Source organism: Physcomitrium patens, chromosome 6 (assembly GCF_059467195.1).
Source record: "Physcomitrium patens ecotype Gransden chromosome 6, ASM5946719v1, whole genome shotgun sequence".
Taxonomy (NCBI): domain Eukaryota; kingdom Viridiplantae; phylum Streptophyta; class Bryopsida; order Funariales; family Funariaceae; genus Physcomitrium; species Physcomitrium patens.
Genome location: NC_143415.1, coordinates 19,999,318 through 20,026,674, shown reverse-complemented (window position 1 = coordinate 20,026,674; position 27,357 = coordinate 19,999,318). Strand labels below are relative to the sequence as shown.

The window sequence follows — 27,357 nt, the reverse complement described above, 5'->3', positions numbered from 1 at the left end:
CTCCTTTCTTGCTTCTAGTCTAGTTTCAAGGGTCTCTAGTTTTCTTGTATTTTGGCAATAGCCATTCCAGTTTCTTTCTTAATATAAATATTTCTATTTTGTCCTATTTCTTTTTGAGAAAAGTCTCACTTACTCTTTAGCTTTCATCGAGTTCTTGTCCTTGACACAAATCTACCTACATTTATCCTCTACTTAACACTTATTATCTACATAAATATGTATATTTGTGATATATTAAAAGAATTACAAATTTAAAAGGAAGGACATAAAGAATGTCTAATCAATGTTAAGATAGAATTTATATTTAAAGAAAAAATTATATATATATATATATATATACATATATATATATATATATATATATATATATATATGATGTAGTGTGGAATATACACTTTTCTATCTAGGCATAGAGTCTAATATCTCTTAATTTTTGTAACACATGACAAATATGAAGTTCATGTTCTTCTGGATTCTTAGAATAGATCAAGATGTCGTCTAGATAACAAACCACAAAATCATCCAAAAACTCTCGAAAAACATCATTCATTAGATGTTGAAAAGCTGTCGGTGCATTTGTAAGTCCAAAAGGCATGACGTTGTATTCAAAATATCCATACCTAGTTCGAAACGTAGTCTTCCATTCATCTCCTTCTTTGATACATACTAGATTGTATACTCCTCGAAGATCTATTTTTGTATAGATCTTAGCTTGATTCAGTTGATTAAGAAGTCTAGATATTAAAGGTAGTGGATACCTATTCTTGATGGTAATCTTGTTGAGTCCTCGATAATCAACACATATCTGCAATAATCCATCTTTTTTCTTCACAAATAGAATTGGAGCTCCTGTCGGAGATTTTGAATGGCGTATGAAATTCTTGGCTAGATTTTCTTCAATATACTCCTTGAAATCAGTCAACTCATTTTGTGATAAACTGTAGATTGGTCTGAATGGCGGTTGTATTCCTTCTTGAAGGTCAATTGAGTAATCATAGTGACGATGTTTCGGGAGTGTATCTGCATTCTTTTTTTTGAATACATCTTGAAATTCTTGATATTGGCTTGGAATGCCACTTGAAGTCTTTTCACCAGTAGAAACAGATGTGGCATAAATAATATATGGTGATTTTTTCATAGCAGCATGCAAAAAGGCTTTTGCACCTATAAATACAAGTTTAATTGAACTGGACTTATGACTCTCTACTTGATTAATTACACTAGTAGTTAAACTTTTAGAGAAAGTAAGAGTTTGAAAAATCTAATTTATTTGAGGGTTGTATTTTTCTAACCATGATAAACCTAAAATGACTGGACTAGAGGAAGATCTAATGATATTAAATACTACAAAACTATTATGGCCATTGATAATTACTTCTATAGGAAGAATTTTGTGAGTAATATCTCCAGAAAATAATAGACGACCATCTATGACTTCTACATGAACAAGTTTAGTTTTCTTTACTAAAGATATGCTATGTCTTTTAGTAAATTCTTCATCTAAAAAACACGCTAAGGCTCCTGAATCTAACAAGGCAGAGACTTTGTAATGTTTAGGTCCTAAAATAACATTTAATGTAAAATAAGGAGAGGGCTCTGAGGAGAGAATAGGACCTTTACTAGATGTTGTGCAAGGTTCCAGCCACACCATCCCTATTGTGGCTGGACAAACTCGTTTTCTGACATATTGTCTTCTTTCACAGCCACACTCCTCATTTTGTGATTATGTCATTTCTTTGGACAGTGTTGAACAGTGTGCTTTGGTTCTCCACAATATAAACATAATCCTTCTTGACGACGACGAGTCTTTTCTTCCTCAGTAAGAGGTTTGAAACTTACTCCATCAATATGCATATCCTCTACTTCCGAATGTATGTATTGAAGAGCGCTTCGTGTTGCCATTGAATTATAATAACGTTGAGGTTGGTTCTTAGATCGGAATTCAAAAAGGTGATTGTCACACTTTATAGCAAAGTTAATTGCTTGATTCAATGTTTGAGGATCAGCTAAGTTCAACATTAATTTTTTTACCTCATATTATAATCCATAGAGAAATTTGCTAATAAGTGCAGCTTCATCCCACTTAATGTCAGTTGCAACGTGTCAAATTCTGAAGCGTACAACGTTACTGATCGATTATCTTGTCATAAAATATGGAAATTATTGGTTGCAACACGAATTGCATCATGTTCTCCATACATGCATTGAAAAGCTTTGATCTTCTTTGCTGTATTTGTAAGATTTTTTGTTGATTTTCATATGGATATGTTAATATCATATCTGTACCAATGAATAAGATATTCCAACCTAAGTTGGCATCACCTTAAGTCTAAGATTTCTTCCACCTTAAATTCTTCAATATTATCCACTTCTATAAAAAGTAGTGGTATTTATCTTCTTCTTGAAATATTATCTATTTTATATGGCTCTAAAAGAGATACATAAAATATAAGATAGATTTTCATAGACTCTATTTTCATAAGCAATTGAATTGACTTAATTACAAATAAAAAATAGTTCAAGTCTATGGTAATTCAACTTATCACAAAGACAAATAGTTTTAATATTTTAATAAAATGACCATATATTATTATTAATATGGAAATGAGGTTGTTTCTTGTGATGGGCATCCACATTGTTCTTTTATTATTTTCAAGCTTCTTTTAGTTGTGCCTTCATTATTGTATGTAGCTCAAATAAATGATTTGTTAAATATTTTGCCACATAATTATCAACTTTTGAAAAATAAAAGCATCAAATTATAGATAATAAGCATATTTAGCAAATAAAAATATATGATGTATAAAAAAAAATTAGGTTATTATAAGAAAACTTTGCCAATAAAAAAAAAATCCAATTATCTTATTGGTAGTTGATGATACAACTCAAATACTACTCCAAAATTTCATTTACCTATTTTGTTTGTCAATCAGTTTGAGGATGAAAAGCCTTAAATAGTTTTATGTCCACCTTTAAAATCTTGAAAAGAATTTTCCAAAATCTTCATACAAACTCAATTTCCTTATCTAATATAATATCTTTATATAATCCATGATAGCAAAAGATGTTGTCAAAAAAAAGCTTAGTTATTTCTTCACTTGTGGTAGATTTTGTATATAATATTAAATGTGCCGTCTTAATTAAAAAATCTACTATGACAAATATAGAGTCATAAAAATCTAAGATTTGAAGATTTGTGATAAAATCTATAGAAATAAAAGACCATGATTGTTCTAAAATAGATAATAGCTGAAGAAGTCTATAAGATTCAAGATGAAGAGTTTTTTAACTTGAACAAACATCATAAAATTGTACAAAATCTTTGATTGTCTTTTAAATTTGAGGCCACCAAAAGTCCGAAGATACTAGTTTTAAAGTCTTCTTGTACCTAAAATATCATGTTATTTGAAAGTTGTGATTATCTTGAAGAACACGTAATTGAACTTCATCTTCTAGAACATATAGGCATCTTTTGAAATATAATGGATTATTCTTGAATTCAAACTTGAAAGTATAATGAGATTTTGAAGGATATTCTTAAATATTATAAATAAAAAGATTAAAAGATATACTTGATTGAATTTATTTAATGAAAGTTGAGTCAATAATTAGTTTTGATTTTATTGCTCAAAGAAAAAAATGTTCTATCTTCAAGAGAATTATCTATTATTGATCAAAAGCAACATATCCTTCTTTTAGTGTAAGATAAGATTGTCTAAAGAATGCATTTGTTAAAAATTATTGTTTTTTGGTCAATAAGTAATCTTAAATTTGAATCTTAATAAGGACATACTTCAATGAGCTAGACAATGATTCAAAATATGTACTGACATAAAATATTCAAGATTCTTATGATCTTTATATGTAATGATTGGATTAAAAGTGTCTTCTAAATAATACACCATTCTTGAAATAAATCCATGATTGCAAGAATTTTTTTTTTGTAGATCTTATAGTTGATCTTAGCTATTAAAAAAAAAATGGAATAAAAAGCTATTAGATGAAGTTTATCATTTGTTTCTATTTTTGATAATACAACATCTAAATCAAAGTCTTTTTCTATAAAAATTTGCTTAAAAAATTCAACATAATATAAGATTGGTATAAAAATAAAATCTATCTTTAAAGCTTCAAATATTGCTTTTGTTTTTTATTCTATTAAAATTTGACTTTATAAGTCAAACATATAAGTGGAATTATAATTGAAGCAAAGTCTTTGATAAAGATGTAATAGTAGCTGACAAATCTTAAAAACAATATTAGACATCTTTTACACTTTTTTAGAATCTTTCAATTTATAATAGTTTAAATTATTTTAAGATCCATCATAAGTCCATCATTTCAAATGTTGTATTCTAAGAAAATCACTTGAATAGTATAAAATATACACTTTTCTATCTTAGTATAGAATTCTCTATCTCTTGATTTTTGCAATACATGACAAATATAAAATTCATATTCTTCTATGTTTTTAAAATATTTTAAGATTTTTTTTAGATATCAAACAAAAAAATTATCCAAAAACTCTCAAAAAAACATTATTCATTAGATGTTGAAAGCTGTTAGTGTATTTATAAGTCCAAAAGGTGTGACAATATATATAAAATATTTGTACTTGATTCAAAACATAGTCTTCCATTCATCTTGTTCTTTAATACATATCAAATTGTATGCCCTTTGTAGATCCATTTTTGTATAAATCTTAGCTTGATTTAACTAATCAAGAAGTTCAAATATCAAAAGAAAGAAGTACCTATTCTTGATGGTGGTCTTATTAAATCTTTCATAATCAACATATATCTACAATGATCCATTTTTTTTTACACAAATAAAATTGGAGTTTCTACTCAAGATTTTGAATGGTGTATAATTTTTTTGGCAAGATTCTCTTTAATATATTCTTTAAATTCAGCCAAATCATTTTTTGATAAACTATAGATTACACTAAATGGCAATTGAGTTCTTTCTTAAAGGTCATTTGAGCAATCATAGGAACAATGTTTCAAAAGAGTATTCATATTTTCCTTCTCAAATACATCTTCAAAATCTTAATTTTGACTAGAAATACCATTTAAAGTCTTTTCACTATTAAAAATAGATGTGGCATAAGTAATACAAGGTGATCCTTCTTTTGTAGCATGCAAAAATATTCTTGCACTTATAAATATAGGTTTGGTTGTATTAAACTCATGACTTTTTATTTAATTAATTACATCTTTAATTATACTTTTAAAAGAGTTAAGTCTATAAAAAATCAAGTCTATTTAAAGATTGTATTTTTTATCTATAATAAATTTAAAATGACTAGATTAAAAGGTAATCTAATAATATTAAATATTATAAAGCTAATATGACCATTAATTACTATTTCTAAAAGAAATATTTTATGAATAATGTCTTTAAAGGACAATGGAAGATCATCTATAACTTCTACATGAACAAGTTTTATTTTCTTTACTAACAGTATATTATATCTTTTAACAAACTTTTCATCTAAAAAACAAATTAAGACTCTTGAATCTACTAAGGCAAAGGCTTTGTGATGTTTATGTTCTAAACTAATATCTATTATAAAAGAAAGAGAGGATTTTGAGGAGAGAATAGAACCTTCATTAGGTATTGCACAAGGTTTCAATTACATGGTTTCTATTATAGCCAGACAAATTTGTTTTCCAACATATTGGCTTCTTTGACAATCATACTTCTTATTTTATAATTGCATTGCTTTTTTGATCAATATTGAATATTATTCTTTGATTTTCCACAATATAAATATAATCCTTCTTAACAATGATGAATCTTTTTGAATTCAATAGAGGTTTAAAATATACTGCATCAATTTGCATATCATCTATTTTCAAAGGTATGTGTTGAAAAGATATTGATGTTGCCATTGAATTGTAATAATATTAAGGTCTACTAATGCAATTTTTATATCAAAATTCAAAAATTTAATTATCTTATTTTACAACAAAATCAATTATTTGATTTAATATTTGAGGATCAAATAAATTGAGTATTAATTTCTTTATTTTTTATTGTGATCTATAAAAAAATTAGCTAATGAATACGGCACCATTCTACTTAATATCAATTGTAAGTTGTCAAAATTATGAAGCATACAATATTATAGTATTATTTTTTTGTCACAAAATAAAAATCTTTTTTATTGCAATACAAATTATATCATATTTTCTATACATAAATTAAAACTCTAGAAAAAAAACTTTCAAATTATTTAATATTAAATCACATTATTCAAGAAAAGATAAAAACTATGATAATATAAAATCAAAAAATAATATTCCAATAAACTTGACTTGTGATCTTGGAATTGAATAGCTTCAAGGTTGAAGTCCAATTGTTAGTTATACTTGATTGATAAATCCTCAAAATTTTGATCTTGTACCATCAAACTTCTCAAGTAAGACAATTCTTGGTTTTCAAAGAATAATATTCTACTATAAGAAAAAAGACATGATTTGATGCAGATGTTCAAGCAGCTCCAATCATCTCTATATTTCCACTTTCTATCATTCTTATTCGTCTTTATAGTGGTAAATTGAGTTTATGCATCTTAAGTATTAATTTTCTCAATTGTTCTTGCATTTGTGCCATTGCTTTTTATTTTTTTATTTTGACAAGTTCTATCATATTAAAATATAGAAGAAAAGAAATATCTAATAACACATAAGACAAAGCAAAAGAAGAATTTGAAAATAAAAATAATATTAAAAATAATATTAGTTTAAAAAATTTAATGTATAATTTTTAATATGCTTATATTTTATTAAAAAAAAGAATAATCTATTTTTAATAAAAATAAAATAAAAAGACAAAGCTTTAATATTATAAGTGTACTCTTTTCAATATGTCAAGGACAAAAACTTGATGAAAGTAAATAAATAAGTAGAATTTTATTAAAGAAGCATGAAAAAATAAAAAAATATATATATATGTATTAAAAAAAAATTGGAATGGCTATTGCCAAAAGACAATAAAACTAGAGATTCTTGAAACTAAACAAGAAGCAAGAAAAGAATTGATAAGAGTGAAGAAGGCTTTATTCTTACCTCTATAAATATTATCTACCTAAGAGCTATGTGGCAATGTTTTATAGGACTTCCAAAATTTCTTAACTTTGCACAATACGTATCTTAACTTATAAGGCAAGTTTCTTATATGGATGCCACATAGTTAGCTTGTTTTACAAGCTACCAATATTTGTAGCATGTAGTTAATTTATTAATCAAGTTTTTCACCTATCCATCAACTACAAATACATGTAAAGTCAAAATAGAGTCTATGAAGCTTCTAGAAAGCTTGCCTAAAAGATATTATGAAATTGATCTAATTCTTTTTATTTCTATCTATTCATATTATTTAAGTAATAATTATAATAAATATATTTCTATAATAATAATATCTAATTTAATAAAAAATACTTATAAATAATTTGAAAATTTTATTTATAATTTAAAATAAATTCCGTATTAATTTTTAAACCTATAACATATACTTAGAAGTTTTAAAAGTAAAAAATATGATTTTAAGAATTCTTCTTATTTATGATTTTTTAATACTAAACAAATTCACATGCTATGATGTAATATAAAACACTAAATCAACTCACTAATTATTTTAGCACAAAAATATGTATTTAGAATGCTTAAAATCACAATATATGGTGAATAGTATAAAAATCTTTAGACAAACAAAAAATTAGATTATTAATTGTAGAAATGAAATCTTAATAAGTCTTAGAGGCAATTATCTAAGTTGATTTAGTATTTTTTACTTATTATTGAGTATTAAGAGTTACTTATTAAGATAAATATTTATAATGGCTTTTCTTTACATAGATTATTTATAAAAAACTATAAATGTTAGTTAGTAGCTAGAAGAAGTATGAGAATGAACCTTGTATTTTTTTTAATTATTTATATAAAAAGTAGGATTTTAAAGTGGATTTAAATTTATTTTATTATTATAAAAAATCATCAAGATAGGAAATTATAGCTTTAAACTGATATTAGCATTGTAAAATCATTATAAGAATTTTTAGAATTTATTTAGATTTTTTAGAGCAATTTATAAGACTTTGATAAAAATAAGTTTTATTACTTTAGAAGCCATTATGGAGAAATAGAACAAGATTTGAAGGCCACAAAAGGTTCTTAGGCTAATTGGATATTTTAAAATACCATAGAGAAGTCAAAGTTATAAAAATATTGGATCTATTTGTAGAAAATAGAAGGATCAACAGCTAGTATAGTCCTTGTAAGAAAAGAGGGATATAAGTCCTATATAGGTTGTAGCACCTTGAAGGTACTTGGGAGGATAAGACCAAGGCCTCGTAGCCTCTCTAAGATATCTTTATATACTAGATGTGAGCCTTAGTGAGGTTCGAACCTTTGATCTATAAGCAAGTTATCCTTGAGGTAAAATATTTTCACTTAACTTTTTATTTATTTACTTGTTAATATATATATTATTTTTATATTTTTATATTTATTGAATAAAAACTCAATGGACATGTTGGATCAAGTTTTGAATTGTATAACTCCTTAATTTCATTTATTTAAATTATTTTGTCTTCATTCTTCTTTTATTCTAACTATTTACTTTTTCCACTTCATACTAATAATTACAAGCAACTCTTAATTAAAACCATCTTGTAATGTGAGTTGACAAGTAAATTTTACACTCATATGTGATTAATTTTAGTTACTTATATATATTCTAAAATTATTTGTGATAGAAATAATATATAAAATAATAGAATATCATAATTTTTTATCATTATATCTTATAAAAATAAATTATAAACTAATGGACTAGCTGAAGGTATCTTAGTTGCCATATCTTCATATTTAATCTTAACCATTATAACATATATAGGTAATACGGAGGAGGTACCAAAAGAAACATAAAAGATGGATAAAGAAGCTTGGAAGAACTTAGCTTTGTATATAAGAAAGTACAAAGGAATAAAGATCAAAGTTTAAAAAAATTTGGCAAAGTTAGTATAGAAGCACAAAGAATATTGCAAGGCTAGATGTTCCACATAAAAAGAAGTTATAAGTCCTAACTACCTTCTTGATGTTCTCGTTGTGTTCAAGCTTCAATATACCAAAGCAATTGAACTAATAGAGGTGGAATAAAACACAAGGAAAGACTGGTTATATGAATTGGGTCTGTTAGTGTCACAATTAATTATACTCGGGCTATCTAAAATCAATTATCAAACTACAAAACACCAAGGCTTACTACTTCCATCTTAATTCAACACATAATCCATTCTATGACTATCAATTCAACAATATTTCCATATTCTTATCAGTTCATCTCCCACTTACTCTCTTTGTCATTTATATATATTCAATTACTGATCTTCAGCTTATTTATTCTATCCATTTTCTCAATTCATCACATAGAATTCAATATCTTTACATAACACAATACAATTCGATAATCTCAATTCTCAAGTTCACAAATTTTCTCCAAATCGGTCAGTCCAAAGTCATATTCCACAATAATCTAATCATAGTTTCAACAATACTTCTTTCAATCACAATTCTTCATAAGCAAATAATAAAAGCAAAGATAACAAAGAGGTAGCACCAAGCTTGTCCCGGCTTACGACTATCACAGTCTCGCTTTGATTTCCCTTTTTTCAACCTCTTTATCCTATGAAAACATTGGACCATCGGCCAATAGATTCCAAAGGTTATGACCCTTTGAATTCTTAACCATTTGTTCCACTAACAACCTACTGTTACCAACTAAACTGCCTAACCATAAGTATAATTCTCAAGGTTGGCAATAACCAACTAGTAACTTACCACAAAATTTATTTACCTATTCTACACTTCCTTTGATACTAATGATTAATTTCCAATATTAAACTTTAACACTCAAATAATTTTACTACTTCTATTTTTTTTGTAACATTTTCTTTATTACTTGTCTTTATCTACTAGACCTCTTATATTAAAGGTGGTTGTTTAATCAAATCCACATTTTTGCATTCATGTTAGTCACTTCAATCATTGTGCATTTTTGGTGAATTTACTACTCTTTTAGATTTTTCTTCCTAATTGTAAATTGATCTTAAAGAAAATAAAGAAATGTACTTCCATCTTTTCTACCATTGTTTTGTTGTAAGTTTGTACTTATGGATCAAAACAAAAAGATCCAAAAATAAATAATTATTACTTTATAATTCATGTATTAAAAAATTAACAATGATGCAAATTCATATGAAACTCATTACATTCTAATGGAAAGCAATAGAGCAATCTAAGGCAAAAACTTTGGAAAAAAGATAATAAGGATAATTTGGTCTTAATTCTACAACAACATTTATAGATTAATTTTTTTAAATAATCGAATGTGATTTTTTTTTCTAAGTGATCTAATATAAATTTTATATTTGTTGACTTTTTGCATACATTATTAAGACATGCTGAATCAATAAATCCAAGCCAAGATATATATATATATATATATATATATATATATGATATATATATATATGATATATAGAGGAGCACTAGAAGGAATGCAAGTGACAAGCAAATATGCTTGGAAGAACTTGGTGGAGCATAAAGAGAAGTGTAGGGACAACAAGAGAAGGATGACCTTCAACCTACTAATTATATATATCATATTCCACTAACATTTCAATAACTAATAATCAAACATAATAACTAAATTAAACTTTAATGCACATATTTAATTTATATCCATCTATTGATTTACAAAAATCGATTTGGCTATAAAAAAAATCAAAAAAATAGTTTAAAAAGTAAAATCAAATATTATCATTCAAAAATTTATTTAAAAATCAAAATATTAATTATTCTTTTTCTTTTTCACAAAGTCATTTTAAATCTAATCTAAACATATCTTAAATATCTACAAAAAGATCAAAACCTTTTGTTAGAAGTCACTCTTTTATTATTACACAAAAATACATAATAACTTCTGAATTAAATTTCTTTTAAATATTCAGCCTCTATCCACCCTTTCACTAGATAGTTGTGTTAAAATGAAAAATTTATAATAATTATTCTTAAAATAAGTCAATTAATTTGTGATTTTATATCTAACAAAAGCATAATATAATAAATAACCCTTACTGTTTTCAAGATAAAATTGAGTCTTTAACCTTTTTGAATACTTAATCAATTCCCAATTTATCTTTTTCAAGTCATTGTTTCTTTTGATTATTTGATATCCATTTGCATAGATGGCATCAACAAAAACTTTGGATAGAGATTTTTGTTGTTTAAACAATATATACAATCATTATTAAGTTTCTTTTAATTCTACATGATAAGATTGAGATCTGCAACCTGAGACTTAAATTGTAGTGAAGCATGAATTTACAGCGAATTCGGACACGAAAGCAGCATTGACTTGTTATTTGTCACATGGTGGGGGCGGTGTTTCCATCCCGTCACCCTGACCTCCTGAGAACCGCCGCATAGCTCCGGGTATGAAGATCTTCTGGTTGACAACCGTTCTGCGTGGAAGACCCGTTCGCTCTTGCCCACTTCAACCTTCTAACCCCGCCCAATCTTCCCGCCAATGCAGCGAAGTGCGGACGAGACGGGTCTTCTCAACGGGCTTTGGAACGGAATGGAAGACTTGGAAAATGCGGGAAATAGAGTGAGAAGTCAGGCTGAGCGTCGGATCCGGTTCTGAAGACCCGGCGCTTGGATGCAAAGGGGAGGGGGACTTGGGATGGAAGTCCCTCTCCATCGGTTTGAGGCATATAGAGTCCTTCCAGGCTTGGGTCTGTCACTGTGTGATATTGTGGTGCTTGCTGTGCTGTGTGTCGGAAACCCTATCTGAGTGTGGAGCGCGGGTGTGTGTCGGTCGCTGTAAGGAGGGGTTTGAGTTTAGAGTGACCGTGGTAAAGGGAGTTCGACGATGTCTGGGCGTGGCAAAGGAGGGAAGGGGCTTGGGAAGGGTGGCGCGAAGCGTCATCGGAAAGTGTTGCGTGATAACATCCAGGGTATCACGAAGCCTGCGATCCGGCGTCTGGCTCGTCGTGGAGGAGTGAAGCGTATCAGTGGGCTGATTTACGAGGAGACTCGCGGCGTGCTGAAGATATTTTTGGAGAATGTGATCAGGGACGCGGTGACGTACACGGAGCACGCTCGGCGGAAGACGGTGACGGCGATGGATGTGGTGTATGCGTTGAAGAGGCAGGGGCGGACGCTTTACGGGTTCGGAGGGTAGAGCGGAAGGGCGGGCCGGGGGTGGCTCAAAATCGACGGTGTTCTTGAACACCACCTCTTTGTGGAATGAGGGATCTCCGGTTGGGTTCTGGTGTGTGTGTGTGTGGGGGGGGGTGTTGCGTGGTTGTTTTTGGGATGAACAGTGGGTATGGGAGCGTGGTGTGCATGGTGCGTTGTCCGTTTTGATGTTGTGTTTTTGCAATGTGTGAGAGAGGGTGGTAGTGTAGGGGGCACCTCGTGGCAGTGATGAGACATATTGTCCGTACCATTTGAGGCGAAAGCTATGCTGAATGGCAAGATCTGAAGCTTCGAGGTGTAGGGTTGTAGCGATGTGATGGTGAAGGCGTGGATGCGTTCGGCAGGAGTTTGGAGCGAGAGCGTGTTGCGTGTTTAGGCGTGTTGTGTGGGAAGATGTGGAGGCATGGTGAGTGATAGTTTGTGTGACATGTTTGTGATGGAGTAAATATCGTACGTTGTTTTCCCCGCAGCAATGGATGACAGGTAGAGAGTAGAGGATAGGGGGTAAATTGCATGCAATTGGTAACTTGATAAGAGAAAGATGATAGCGATGGAACGGAATGGGAGTTTGCAGCTGCAGGGCAGCGTCCGAAATTGGTGCGAGACGAGAGCGTGCGATAACTGTGATCCGGCATGTGATATCATGCGAAGAGAAACTTGGCAGGGCGTGGTAACACATTCGGAGGGTAGGGTCGGTAGACGGGAGTAGTACCGTGACGCGGCTTAGATGTGTGTCGGCGGCGGCGGATTGGGAAGTCGTCCGCATCCGTTGTAGTCTAGATGGTTGGGATATTCGGCTCTCACCCGAGCGACCCGGGTTCGAGTCCCGGCAACGGAAGCTCCCGAGTGATAAAATGGACTACACATGGTTTTTTCCTCTTTTTCAGGTCAGCACTTTGACGTCGTCGCAGTCGTCCCTGCCGAGAATCGAAGCCAGGGAGTGTCCCCCTATGATGGATAAAACAAGTCCAATTCACTCGCAGATGGAGAGTTTATTTAATCTAGTGATTTAATTTAAGTTGTAATTGTTGATGTACATGCGAAATTAGATTTTCTCTAGTATCATTTGGATATTAACTAGTGGTAACACGTGGTACAGTTGTTGGATATTTTGAACAATATTTCTGGTGGACACTGTATGGTCGTGCATTCAACCAAGTGCAAATTTGCCATACAGGTAGACCATGACACTAGTGCGATAAGAGTGTTCGAGTGCAGGAGTATTTCAAACAGAGCAAGTTCAAACACAATGTAATACGGTGATGTTACGATACTGGTGATTTTCTGCTGGTAAGTCCTATTGGCTCTTTGCATCGACTTTTTACGACTCTTACGACTGTTTGAATGGAATATAGCTGCTTGGTAGGATTGCAGTTCAATGATAGTGAGAATTGGGGATCATACTTAAACTTTAATCAAAGTGATCTGCATACAGTCCCGACAACTTGGTTGTTGATTACTTGTTTGACATTTCAAAGTGCCCACCTAACCATGCGAGATAGTTTGCTATCGTATGGCTTACTTACCTCTTTTATGTGTTTGATGGACACATTGCCCTTTATAAATATGGGATGCACAGTAAATTGGTTTGTCCGTTTTGGTTTGTTAGATTTTCTAAGTTACTAGAATGCATTGACTTGGCCTAATTAGTGTAGAATGCAATGATTTGGCCTAATTAGGCTTTGGAATGACCTACATAACATAGGTTATTTCCGGCCACTCGCCATGTTGAGGGACTCTGGACCTGGCTACAGATGACATCAAAGACGTTAGCTTATTGCCAGCTCTTGGACCTTCAAACATATCAGTCTCATATTATTGTTGGGAGAGCTTAATGGCTTGCCCCTCACAGAACCAGCCTGTGCAATTTAAACATTGGATCTGGAGTAGCCGTGCTGCGGACGCTGCTGCCATTGGTGAGTTCAATTGTTGTGAAGTCCAAATTTTTCTTCATTGATTCCTTTTGTAGCTCATTCTGAGATTGCAGAGCGAGTTGGCAGAGCAAAGCGAAGAGCGAGATCGCGGCAGAGCAATTCCGAAATGACGGCGATAAGTTCTCGACTAGGTCTCGCCACATTGTGTTGCGATTCATAACACCAAACTCCCTTCATATCAGTTTTCTGCAGTCGGTTTCAGATTCATAGTTCTTAGGACTATTAGTCAGCCAACACTGTAGGTTACACACCAAGTAGAAACATGGCCAATTCACTCCCCCGAACTTGAGATTTGGTATCCCAAATTGCACCAGAGTAGGGCACTGCTCTCCAGTATGGGAGTAGTGCTCGAACAACCAATCTACACCTCATACACTTAGTGATCTAAAACAGATAAGAGCCCCTTTATCCAATATGGCTCCAAAGGTAGCACCATTGGTCAGATACTTGTGCACTTGAAAACCTGAAGCCTTCCGGCAAAGGACAATGCAGTACAGTCAAAGTGCAATCTTCTCTACCGAACAACTCCAAATCATTGAGATTATCCGTAACAAAGCAATGCAGTAGACTATTTTTGGTCATGTCGAAAGTAGAAGTCCTGAAGAACCCGCCCTGAAAGAACCACCTCTCTTCATCTACCAATGGAGACATGATCTCTATTGGACAATGGCTACTTCAATGTCAGCTTCTCATTACTAGACAGCTTCCAGCACACCTATAACTCAACCTCAAGATACACAAGGAGATTTTTATTACTCCATGGACATCTTTTTTTCACTGATGAAAACATAGACTAGTACAGATTCTCCTACCAAGTCTAGGTCCACTGCACAAGAGTGATTCAACATCTCCATCACAAGAACTATCTTTGGATAATAGCCTCCAACTTGGGAGAAGTTCCATTTATTGAAAAAACATCACCTTACATTAGTAAAACCGCAGGATTAACTGTCAAACGCAAAGACAATGATGTATCGAGAATACCGGCTAAAATCAGCCTCCTAAGACCGTCACCAAACTACTATTCCTTATCCACATAGTAATAGTTTTGAAACATCCGAATCAGTGCCTCAGGTGCAGAGCATTTGTACATTCCTAAACCGAATGAAAGCCATGCCACCACAACAAACTAAACCTAAGGGTGTGGGTAGACTTTGCATATAGTGAACAAAATTTATGATCCTTTGTACCTATCAAAGTCAATGACCACCTAAACAAAATAAAGACCCAATCCCACCAGCAAATATAGAGGACCATAGGCTCAGACCAAAGTCCTATCCACTTGCAATAATATGGGCTACAGAAGAACTTTCCATCTCTCCAAAATTTGCCTTCATCACATACAATAGATCCATCAATCACACCAAATGACATAGCAAATGAACTTATAAGAGCTAGTCTACACAACGAGTCTATTTTAATACATCTTAGATTAAAATTGATCATTACATATGAAAAGAGTTTTTTCTTTTACAATGTCAAAGACATGAATCTCAAAGAAAAGAAAACCTCCATATACTCTTATATCACTTGGAAAAATAGATATTCACTCAAAACTAATATAATATTGAAATTAAAGTAGCTATTGCAAAATAAAAATAATTAAAAATCTCAAAATAAGACTAAAGACTAGAAAGGTATTAATAAGAGAGAAAAATTCTTCACTCTTGCCTCTACATATACTATTTAATAAGGAGGTATGTGGTAATTTTGTATAGGACTTTCAATATGTATAAAACTTGCAAGACATATGTCTTAATTTGCAAGTAATTTTTCTATATGTGTACTATATAGTAAGCTTGTACCACAAGCTATCAACACATGCAATACATTGCTAACTTGTTGGCCAAATTTTTAACCTACCAATCAACTACAAACATGTATAAAGTCAAAGCTCCATCTATGAAGCTTTTAAGAAGCTTTTCTAAAAAATATTATCAAATTGATTTATTTTTACTTATTTATAATTATTAATATTATTTAAATAATTATTTGAATAAATATATATATGTTTGGGACATTACTCTTTTTTCTAGAGATGAGTTCCACTAAGAGCAATGATCATATATTAATGAAGTCTAAGATGTAATGAATTATATATTCCACATACTTTGATCTTTATTCTTTTGAAGGTAGTTCATAAGGCTTCTTAGCCATCAATAATGTCTCATTCTAGAGCAAAAAGACTTATTTGGTATTTGATTGTTATTGAAGCCTTTATAACTTCTTTCTAACAAAACATTTGTAACACCATCAAGAGTCATTTCTACTTCTAATAAAATCACCAAACATTGGACGTTTCTTTCAAGGTTATGATATCAAATGTGTTGTATCTTGCCATTTATTCAAGAAAGAATATGTTGTTGTTAAGAATCTTCATCTCTATTATGTTGTCTTGAAGGTTGTAACAATTGCAATGTCTCATCTAATAAGTTTGTAAATAATAGTTTTTGAATTAAATCTATTGATTTTTACTTCTTTATTTTTTTAGTAAAAAAAATACAAAAAAATTATAAGCAAGGATAGAAAGTAGAGTGCAATCTTCTCTAAATTATATTTCTTTGATGATAAAGATTTTTTATTTTTTATTTTAGTTTTGATGGATATTATTAATAAAAAGCATCAATCTTCTTTATTGTAATTACAAGATTCTTGGCGGATTTTCCTATGCATTTATTAATATCATATTTGTACTAATGAATAAGATATTTTAACCTATTTTGATGCTACCTTGAGTCTAGGATGTCTTTCATCTCAAACTCTTGATGATTATCTACTTCTGTAGGAGGTCGTGGAATTTATCTTTTTTTTGATATATTCACTATCCTATATAGCTCAAAAAGAGACATATAGAATATGATTTGGATCCTTAGAGACTTTGATAGATATAATTATTAAGCAATTGGATTAATTTCTTCAAAAGGGTGACTATTCTTGATATTATGACAAAGTGGAATTAAAATTGTTTCTTATAATGGTATCATGGACATATACATGTAAACTAATAATTACCTATATGGTTTAGATAAAAATAAATAAAAGTAGGTTAATTCTAGAATATCTTCTATAAAAGCTTTCTAGAAGCTTGGTAGATATTGCTTTGACTTTATAAGTATCTTTAATTGAATTTTTAGATTAGAAACGTGGTCAATAAGTTGGCCATATGCCACACATGTTGGTAGCTTAAAGAACAAGCTAACTATGTGGCTCACACGTAGAAAACTTGCCTTGTAAGCTAAGGCATGTGTCCTGCAAAGTCAACATATATTAGAGGTCCTATAGAACATTGCCATGTAGCTCCTAATTAGATAGTATATATAGAGGCAAGAGTGAAGCCCTCTTCACTTTTGTCAACTCTTTTTTTGCTTTTAGTGTAGATTTAAGAATCTCTAGTTTTCTTGTCTTTTGGCAATAGTCATTCTAATTTTTTTTTAATATAAATACTACTTTATTGCTATTTTTTCACTTTTCTTTTAATACAGGTTTATGCATCTTCTTCCAATTCGTGTCCTTGACAAATTGACAAGAGTACACTTACAATATTAGAACTTTGTCTTTTCTTGATTAAGAGTGGATTACTTTTTTTTTTTTATAAGACATAAGTATATTAGAAGTTATGGATATATTAGAAGTATATTATCTTATTCTAAACTAATATTATTCTTAGTATCTTCTTTTTTCTCAAGTTCCCTCTTTTGCTTGTCTTGAGCAACATTAGATATTTATTTTTTAAGTATTATCATGGCAGAGCTTGTTATAATAAAGAGTGCAATGGCACAAATGCAAGAAGAATTGAGGGAGTTAATGCTTGCGATGCATCAACTCAGTTTACTTCCACAAAGAGCAACAAGAATGGCAAGAAGTGATGATATAGATATGATTGGAGCTACTCCAACATCTGCACCCAATCATGTTCCTTCTCCTATGGTGGAACATCCTTTTGGTACTAGAAAATCAACAATTGCCTTGCTTGAGAAGTTTGATGGCACTAGATCTAAGTTTCAAGGATTTATCAATCAAGTATAATTTGAGATTGAACTTCAATCCTAAAGCTATCTAACAATAGGATCATAAGTTAGATTAATTGATATATTTCTTTCAGATTTAACATTATCATGGTTTTTATCTTTTTTAGAACAACGAGATCTAATATTGAATAATTTGAAGGCTTTTTTAGTAGAATTTCGTTCTATGTATGGAGAACATGATGCAACTTGTATTGCAACTAACAAGATCCATATTTTATGATAAAATAATTAATCTATAATATTATATGTTTTTAATTTTGACAACTTGCAATCGATATCAAGTGGGATGATGTTGCACTTATTAGCCAATTTCTCTATGGATTACAATATGAGGTAAAGAAGTTGATGCTCAACTTACATGATCCTCAAACATTGAGTCTAGCAATTGGTTTTGCTATAAAATGTGACAATCGACTTTTCAAATTTCAATTTGAGAGTAGGATAAGTGGGCTTTAATATTACTATAATTCAATGGCAACACCAATGCCTCTTCAATACATACATTCAGAAGTAGAGGATATACAAATTGATGCAATACGTTTCAAACCTTTTCTTGAACAAAAACGTCTTATTGCCATCAAGAAGGATTGTGTTTATATTGTCAAAAACCTAAGCATACTCCTCAATATTATCCAAAGAAGTGACGTAATTATAAAATGAGGAGTATGAATATCAAAGAAGATAATATATTAGAAAACGAGTTTGTCTAGCTACAATAGGAATCGTGTGGTTTGGAACCTCAGACAATATCTAATGAAGGTCCTATTCACTCTTTAGAATCCTCTCTATGTTTTACATTAAATATTATTTAAGGATCTAAACATTACAAAGCCTCTGCCTTGTTAGATTCGGGAGCCTCACCGTGTTTTTAGATGAAGAATTTGTTAAAAGACTCAACATATCTTTAATAAGGAAAACTAAACCTGCTCACGTAGAAGTCACGCTGGCCGCTCGTTGTCTTCGAAGATGTTTGTCACAAAACTCTTTCTATACAAGTAATAACTAATGGTCATAATAGCTTTGTTGTATTTAATATCATTAGATCCCCTCGAATCCAATCATTTTAAGTTTACGTGGTTAGAAAAATATAACCCTCAAGTTGATTGGATTTCTTGTATTCTCAATTTTTTTAAAAGTATAATTAAGAATGTAGTTAATTAAGTAGAAAATCATAAGTCTAGTACAATTGAACCTACGTTTGTAGGTGCAAGAGCTTTCTTACATGCTTCAAAAGTAGAGAGTAGAGGATAGGGGTAAATTGCATGCAATTGGTAACTTGATAAGAGAAAGATGATAGCGATGGAACGGAATGGGAGTTTGCAGCTGCAGGGCAGCGTCCGAAATTGGTGCGAGACGAGAGCGTGCGATAACTGTGATCCGGCATGTGATATCATGCGAAGAGAAACTTGGCAGGGCGTGGTAACACATTCGGAGGGTAGGGTCGGTAGACGGGAGTAGTACCGTGACGCGGCTTAGATGTGTATCGGCGGCGGCGGATTGGGAAGTCGTCCGCATCCGTTGTAGTCTAGATGGTTAGGATACTCGGCTCTCACCCGAGCGACCCGGGTTCGAGTCCCGGCAACGGAAGCTCCCGAGTGATAAAATGGACTACACATGGTTTTTCCTCTTTTTCAGGTCAGCACTTTGACGTCGTCGCAGTCCTCCCCGGAGAGAATTGATCCTCTTCTTTTCTCAAAAACCGAATTTTGTTTTTGACTACTGAAATATCTTTTAGTTCTAGCTAAGCCTGCCCTTTAATTGGTCGGCAGCAAGTAAAGCTAGTAGAGAAGGAAATGTACTGATTAATCAGTGGTAGAAACAGTTATATTGAGAACCTCTATTACCAAGGGTAGTCAAAATTCGAGCCCACACATAGTCCGAGTATGTCTCCAAACCAAATTGTATCCATGTTGGTTCTGACTCACACTGATGGTTTCGTTCCTGCGAGGTATTAGAATGAATGCAGGAACAGGTCGACAGAATTACATAATCAAAACTGGCTCGGACTCGAGATATACTCTACCCTATTCCTCCATCACAATTATGAAACCTCAAGTCAAATCCATAATTCGACACGGCAGAAAAAACCATTTAGATGAGTAGGGAGTTGAATATGGAAGGAGTTCTCACGAGACCATAAACACGTCAGTTTCCATGGAGAATTTGAAAATATTTTCTAGTATAATAGGACATCTATTGGGCAAGGGTACCGGAAGGGAGACAGCAAGGGACAATGATATTCTATTCGACACGCTAAAGCCAACAAACTACATGGAGATCATTCTCTCGGCGCTGAAGCTAGCGAACAGTTATGAACTTTCCATTGGAACTGATTGATGTCAACAAAGTGAGAAGCGAGACGTTGGTGCTGCATAGCAGTATCCTCGATCCCCATATGCCACTGTCGCCTGACGGCGATGAAGCCACTGGTACTCTATTTCTCCCTTTCATCGTCAACGTGGGGTCTGCAGGTTCATATGATGCAACGGTTTTATGCACGCTTCATTGCAACTTCGTAGTAATCTCAAAAAATGTAAGCAATTAAACTTACAGCAAGAACTGTAGATCTATTGAGGGTGTAACAACGCTGAATCCATACAGGACTTGTGATGAAATGGAACGACCAATCATATCAAAACCAGTTACTATGGTGCGAGAAAATACGGGAATTGTTTGCAGCAAACCATCTCACAATGAACTGAGGGGTGCCAAACCGGCTTGTATATAAATTGGTAATTTTTATTTATTTATTATTATTGAGTGAGTTGTTCCACGGTGGCATGCAAAATATAACTGTAAAATTCTTAGGAATTCTAAGACCTAGGTTCGAAGAAGCCGGTTGTATTTGGGTTTTTGGATTCTATGCAAGGAGGTTCTAAAACCGGGGGATAACTAGGTTTCTCAGGTTTCCTAGGGATCATGCTAGTATAATGTATGTGGCAACACTATTGTATAACATGAATTCTTCCTTGAGTATGCACTAGACTCCTAGCTATGGAAGGTAAATAGAAAATGCAACAACAAGATCTTACTAAGTCTAATAGAATCTTAATTAAATTCTAAGTAATCTTTAATAATTCTGATTAAACTTTAATCAATCTAAAAGAAATTATAAAAGAAACATAAAAAATTCATAAATTAATTTTAAAGAAAAATAATAAAAAATCCTAAAAAATACAAAATAACCTTTTAAAATTTTAAAAATAGTAATTTTAAAAGAAGTAATAAAGAATCTTAAAGAAATATAAAAATAGAAATTCTATATTAATCATAATCAAATCTTAATGTAGCCCTAATCAAATCCTAATAAAATTCTAAAAATTGTAAACAAATCCTAATAAAATCCTAATCAAATATTAATTAAATTCTAATCAAATCTTAAACAAATTCTAGACCAAACTTTAATGAAATCTTAACCATACCATAGACCAAATCTTAATTAAATTTTAATCAAATTCTAATAAAATTCTAATTAACTCATTAATTTTAAATATCTCAAAGAAAATCCTACATAAATCTTAACAACTTCTAAAGTTTTTTTAAAATCTCAATAAATAATAATCAATAAAACTAACAAATTGAAAGAAAAGCTTCCAAAGCCTCTTAGATGTTGGCAACCCTCTTCCAACTTAAATGTTGATCTTCCAACAATGTGTATTTCTTAGTGAACTATCGAATTACTTAAAAAATTAGCTAGTCTGTAGATTTATGTCATAATTGTTCTCGTCAATTTGTGCTTCAATCAAATTGGCAGGTGTTAGAAGATTGCAAAATCCCTCACTAACTCTAAATTTCAACCATCCAAGACCACAATCTATAAAAACTCTCATAATCATAAATCTAAGTATTCAATTAATATAATTTTTTAAAAATATATTTAAGATAAATATAATTATATAATAATAAAATTATATCTATAAATATATTATGATATTTACAAAATCTTTAAATTTATAAATTTCTTTTTATTTTTCAAAATCCAAGTCCATTGAATACATCTCTAACTTTAAAAAACCTTCAAAATTCAATATATTTTCAAATCACATGAAATAAACTTTAAAAAATTCTTTTATAATTTTTCTCTCAAATTTGATTCTTAAATCAATCAAAGAACCTCAAAGTGGTTGTAGGTATGTGATTTTGTACCTCGGGGTCTAATTTTGATCTTATTTTACAACCAATCTTTTGTAGATATCAATTCTTCATATTTTGAGGTGATTTTTTTACTAATCCTATTTTTAATTTTTCTTTTCAAAATAACTATATTAATTATTTATCTCATTTATTTTGATTCAACTCATTTATGTCATTACAAAATAAATAAAAGTCTCTTCAAAATGGCAATATTAATATTTATTAGTTTTTACTACTTTCTTGTCTATTATTTATATTTCTAAAAGAATTTGCCAAAGTATTTTTATTTAAGCTCTTCTATAATATAATTTTTTTTTTTTTTTTTTTGTTTTACTATATAGTTGTGGTATCACACAACAATGTTTGTTCGGCTCTTTTCTTGTCAATAAAAAGTTTGAATCCACGTGCATCTAAAGGTATGTAATTTATACTAATATGGATTGGATTCAATTATCCATTTTGTGTTAAGTAGTGATCATCTGATGGCTCAATTTTGTACATGATTTGTACAAGAATATCTTCTTTCATTGCTTATGTAAGTTGCTTCTTAATGTTCATGATACTATCTTCAAACAATAATAGAGAAGCAAGGAATTGATATTGAAGGTAGTATTATACTACTCTTGGTTGTGTCAAGAAGGGGTTCTAGGATTGCAATGAGTTTTGTTGAAGATAGCTGATTTTATTGAGTTCTTTGTGGTTTAATATTGAAGGGATGATAAGTGTTTGGATGGTTTGCATTTGGTTGGCAAGATCTTTGAGTAAGAAATCAAGGTATATGAGAGGTTTTTATTTAGGTGGAGATTGTTCCATGCAATAAATTTTTGATTAAGATCATATGTATACGAATTTAGATTTTATTGTTTTGTGGCACTTAAGTAATTGGCAGTGATTGACTTTTTGGAATTTTATCCAAGTTCTTATTTTGACTTGGAATAATATTTATCAAACTTCATAAAATACTATCCTAAGATAGAATTGTCTTTTTTCTAAGTCATGTTTATATTTTTGGTACCAAATGTATCACATTATGGCCCACTAAATAATGTTCTGTATAATTTTTTTGATAATGGAATGTGAGTTGTCTATATACTAAGAAGTAGAATCATCATGTATATTTAGATTGCACTTGGATATGGAGAATATCTTAGATAGAGTTGATTTTTAAGTAAGACTAAGCATAAAAAAATCCACTTCGTATTCAGTATTAATACTTATTTTACTGATCGAAATCTTGGTAGACGCGTATAATATCCGGAAATTTCTAACCAATTGAAACCTAATTTTTCGATAGTTGTGACATATTCTCCTTTATTCTCATCTTATATCCTACATACTAACTGCCGGACCTACTGTAAGTTTGTTGGCGTTGGAAAAACCTAGAAAATGTACAATGAAGCGGAAGGTAGAGGATGTATTGGTACATTACCTTATTAGAACAGCATCCATTTTCCCGTCGTATGAGAACATTTATTTGACAGCTGCTACATATATATAATTTGCTGTTCGGTATTGTAATGAATAATCAAGTAATTGTTTGCTACATTTTGTGATTAATTGTGTAAAATGAAGGGAATAATTGAAAAACATTTCCGAAATGGGGCGAATATAAGTAATTGGTTACATGGAGGGTTTAATCAGTTTATTAGTAAAAGTGCGAGACTGAATATTTCACTGTACAGATGTGGACACTGTGACATTGTCCCTTTTGTGGAAAATTTATAATCTTACAGGTGGTAATGAGCGATATATAAGATGCATTTTCTGCAGTTAGAATATTGTCTGTACAGACAGTTGGGGTAATGACCACAGGAAATTGTATGCACATTCGCCACATTCATGCAGAATAGTAATCGATCAAACATGCCTGTTTCTCATCGTTCACAGACAGTGAATTCCTTACGGCGTGCCTTCTTTGACACAGCAGTGAGACAGACTTCAGCCTGGGCCCCTAGAAACAGTCAACAGCATACATTGACAGAAGTAAACACGCAAGACTACAGCCTCCCTCCACAACAAAAACAATTGCTACGCCCTAGGGGTGAAGGAGCGTCGATTTCATCCCAGTTAATGGTGTTCATAAACACCAATTTAGTATCTAAGTCAAAATCGTCTCTAGGCGCTGGTGAACTTCGTCACGGCCTTTGTGCCTTCTGAGACTGCGTGCTTAGCCAACTCTCCTGGGAGAATCAGACGAACTGCAGTCTGAATCTCGCGAGAAGTGATCGTCGGCTTCTTGTTATACCGAGACAGTCGGGCCGCCTCTTGCGCCAGCTTCTCGAAAATATCGTTAATGAACGAGTTCATAATACCCATAGCCTTCGATGAAATACCAGTGTCAGGATGAACCTGTCGACAAGACAACCGTAACACGCCACTCAGCACCCACAAAAAACGAGACACTCGTTGAACTCATCGCAAAAATTCTCAACAAACATACATTTTAAGTAACCACGCACACCCACGACCCAAGAGAAGCCGGACGAGCAGTCTCCATACCTGCTTCAACACCTTGTATATGTAGATCTTGTACGTCTCCACGTTCTTCTTCGACTTCTTCTTCTTCGAATCGCCCTTGGTGTCGGCCTTGATCTTCTTCTCCGCCTTCTTCACCACGGGCTTCTTCTCAGCCTTGGACTTGGTAGCCTTCTGCTCTTCTCCTGCCTTCGGGGCCATCTCTACGAACCGATACACAAACAGAGAGCAGCAAAGATGATGCCAGCCGATGGACCACAAGCAATGAGACAAACACGCCAACTGAATGAACTTGACGGACACTGCGTCAACCAGATCTCACAGCGGAGAGAGTCTTTTAGGCTATATAGTGCGAGTTTACGGGAGAGCCAATGGGTGTGGGTGGTTTGGGCGGCAAGAATGGAGACGGTGAGCCTTTGGATTTGCATCGGATTCGCCGTTTGAATGTCCAGCCCGCCAAATTTCGGTTTTCCCTCCAAATTCCTCAATAAAATTAGATATGGCGGGAAAACGGGGATTGCCTTCACACAGAAGGGTTGTGGTCGAACTTACCAAGAGTTGGTGTTCTTTTAAGACGGGGTTTTGGCATGATTTGCTTGTAATTATCACCCAAGCATTAATTTGTGAGAAAAAAAACCATAATTATAATAAATAATAAAATAATAAATAATCACAAAAACACTATCCAAAAATTATTATATGTATAGTAAAGTATTTTTTGAGAAGGACTCTTTTTTGCATTACAAATAAAAAATGTCAATATGAAGAATATTATATTTAAAAAATGAAATTGAATAAGTAAAAAAAATTTATATAAAAATTAAATATATATTATTTACAATCTCAATATCCAAGGTTAATGAATAGTATTTAGATTTAAGATATCATCATCTGTTATAATCTGTAGTAAATGGTAGAATCATTTTGTATTAGTGAAGCATTTGGAAACTTTTCTTCAAATAAAATTCAAAAACATTACGACACAAGAACACAATTTTTTTCTAATGCATATAAATTAATATTTTTCTATTTATATAATGTAAGAATAAATCAGTTTTGATGTTTGTATCGATTCAAAAGTTATGTATATCTACAAATATAGTTGTTAATATTAGAAAAATTATATTTTCATAATTTAAAGGATATTCTTTAATATCATAAAAAAAATATTAAAAGATATACTTGATTGAATTTATTTAATGAAAGTTGAATCAATAATTAGTTTTGATATTATTGCTTAAAAAAAAAAATGTTCTATCTTCAAGAGAATTATCTATTATTGATCAAAAGCAACATATCCTTCCTTTAGTGTAAGATAAGATTGCCTAACGAATGCATTTGTCAAACATTATTATTTTTTTTGGTCAATAAGTGATCTTAAATTTGAATCTTAACAAGGACATACTTCAACGAACTTGCCAATGATTCAAAATATGTGCTGACATGAAATATTCAAGATTCTTATGATCTTTATATGTAATGATTGGATTAAAAGTGTCTTCTAAATAATACACCATTCTTGAAATAAATCCATGATTGCAAGAATTTTTATTTTGTAGATCTTATAGTTGATCTTAGCTATTAAAAAAAAATGGAATAAAAAGCTATTAGATGAAGTTTATCATTTGTTTCTATTTTTGATAATACAATATCTAAATCAAAGTCTATTTCTATAAAAATTTGCTTAAAAAATTCAACATAATATAAGATTGGTATAAAAATAAAAGCTATCTTTAAAACTTTAAAAACTACTTTTGTTTTTTTATTCTATTAAAATTTGAATTTATAAGTCAAACATGTAAGTGGAACTACAATTGAAGCAAAGTCTTTGATAAAGATGTAATAGTAGTTGGCAAATCCTAAAAAAAATATTAAACAATTCTTTGTCACGGACACAGAAATACAGACTCGAGATCTAACAAGAAGTTTAAGAAGAACTGGCAAGAACTAGATTAATCAGATGAATACAAGAACAACACCAAAGATGTGAGCTAGAGCTCCAAGAAATGTGTTGTCGAGACTGAAGAACTCTTCAGCCTTGATTCCAATATATACTCCTATTTAAGAAGCTTCTGAAGTAACTTCTACCAACTAGGAAGCTTCTAGAAGGTTCCAGAGACTTGCTTCTAGAAGGTTCTAGAAACTTATCTCTAGAAGGTTCTAAAGACTATGTCCCTAATATCTTCTATCAACTAAGAAGCTTCTAGAAGGTTCTAGAGACTTGCTTCTAAAAGGTTCTAGAAACTTGTCTCTAGAAGGTTCTAAGGATTATGTCCCTAACATCACACCCTCTTTTAGCTTCGAGGTCTCTGAGAAGCAATATTGTTGTTAATCAGTACCAATGCAAGAAAATGAAGATCTGTCGCATAATGTCTGCTATGAACTCTTACTATTGTTCACGAGGCAAGTGGTTCATCGGCCCTTAAAGCCAACGGTAGTGGCCCACTCCTTCAACTTCTGACCAAGCATGAACTTCTGTGTCCTCATTGTGAAATTGTCCTGCAAACACGCCTTCTG

At 31.6% G+C, this 27,357-nt stretch overlaps 2 protein-coding genes and 2 non-coding genes across 9 annotated transcripts; 3 read left to right on the top strand and 1 right to left on the bottom strand.

Annotated features, from left to right (window-relative positions):
• Positions 1-11,732: 11,732 nt before the first annotated feature.
• Positions 11,733-14,720, top strand: LOC112283355 (histone H4). Of its 6 annotated transcripts, XM_090251530.1 has the most exons (4): positions 11,733-12,675; positions 12,844-13,156; positions 13,447-13,559; positions 13,975-14,720. In XM_090251530.1, the coding sequence occupies exon 1, from the start codon at positions 11,941-11,943 to the stop codon at positions 12,250-12,252; it is 312 nt and encodes a 103-aa protein (XP_090107656.1). In that variant the 5' UTR covers positions 11,733-11,940; the 3' UTR covers positions 12,253-12,675; positions 12,844-13,156; positions 13,447-13,559; positions 13,975-14,720. The 6 variants fall into 6 exon arrangements, with proteins under 6 accessions (XP_090107656.1, XP_090107657.1, XP_090107655.1 ...); XM_090251531.1 differs by lacking the exon at positions 12,844-13,156; XM_090251529.1 differs by having other exon boundaries at positions 12,844-13,559.
• On the top strand, positions 13,035-13,107 carry TRNAE-CUC (transfer RNA glutamic acid (anticodon CUC)). Its single transcript has one exon. It is a non-coding gene; the product is annotated as a tRNA-Glu (tRNA).
• Positions 14,721-19,745: 5,025 nt separating the features above from the next.
• TRNAE-CUC (transfer RNA glutamic acid (anticodon CUC)) lies at positions 19,746-19,818 on the top strand. The gene has a single exon. It is a non-coding gene; the product is annotated as a tRNA-Glu (tRNA).
• A 4,399-nt stretch (positions 19,819-24,217) lies between these two features.
• Positions 24,218-25,162, bottom strand: LOC149989200 (histone H2B.11-like). Its single transcript, XM_090251525.1, has 2 exons — positions 24,865-25,162; positions 24,218-24,714 (listed from the first exon to the last, which is right to left on the bottom strand). The coding sequence occupies exons 1-2, from the start codon at positions 25,039-25,041 to the stop codon at positions 24,481-24,483; spliced, it is 411 nt and encodes a 136-aa protein (XP_090107651.1). The 5' UTR covers positions 25,042-25,162; the 3' UTR covers positions 24,218-24,480.
• Positions 25,163-27,357: the final 2,195 nt, after the last annotated feature.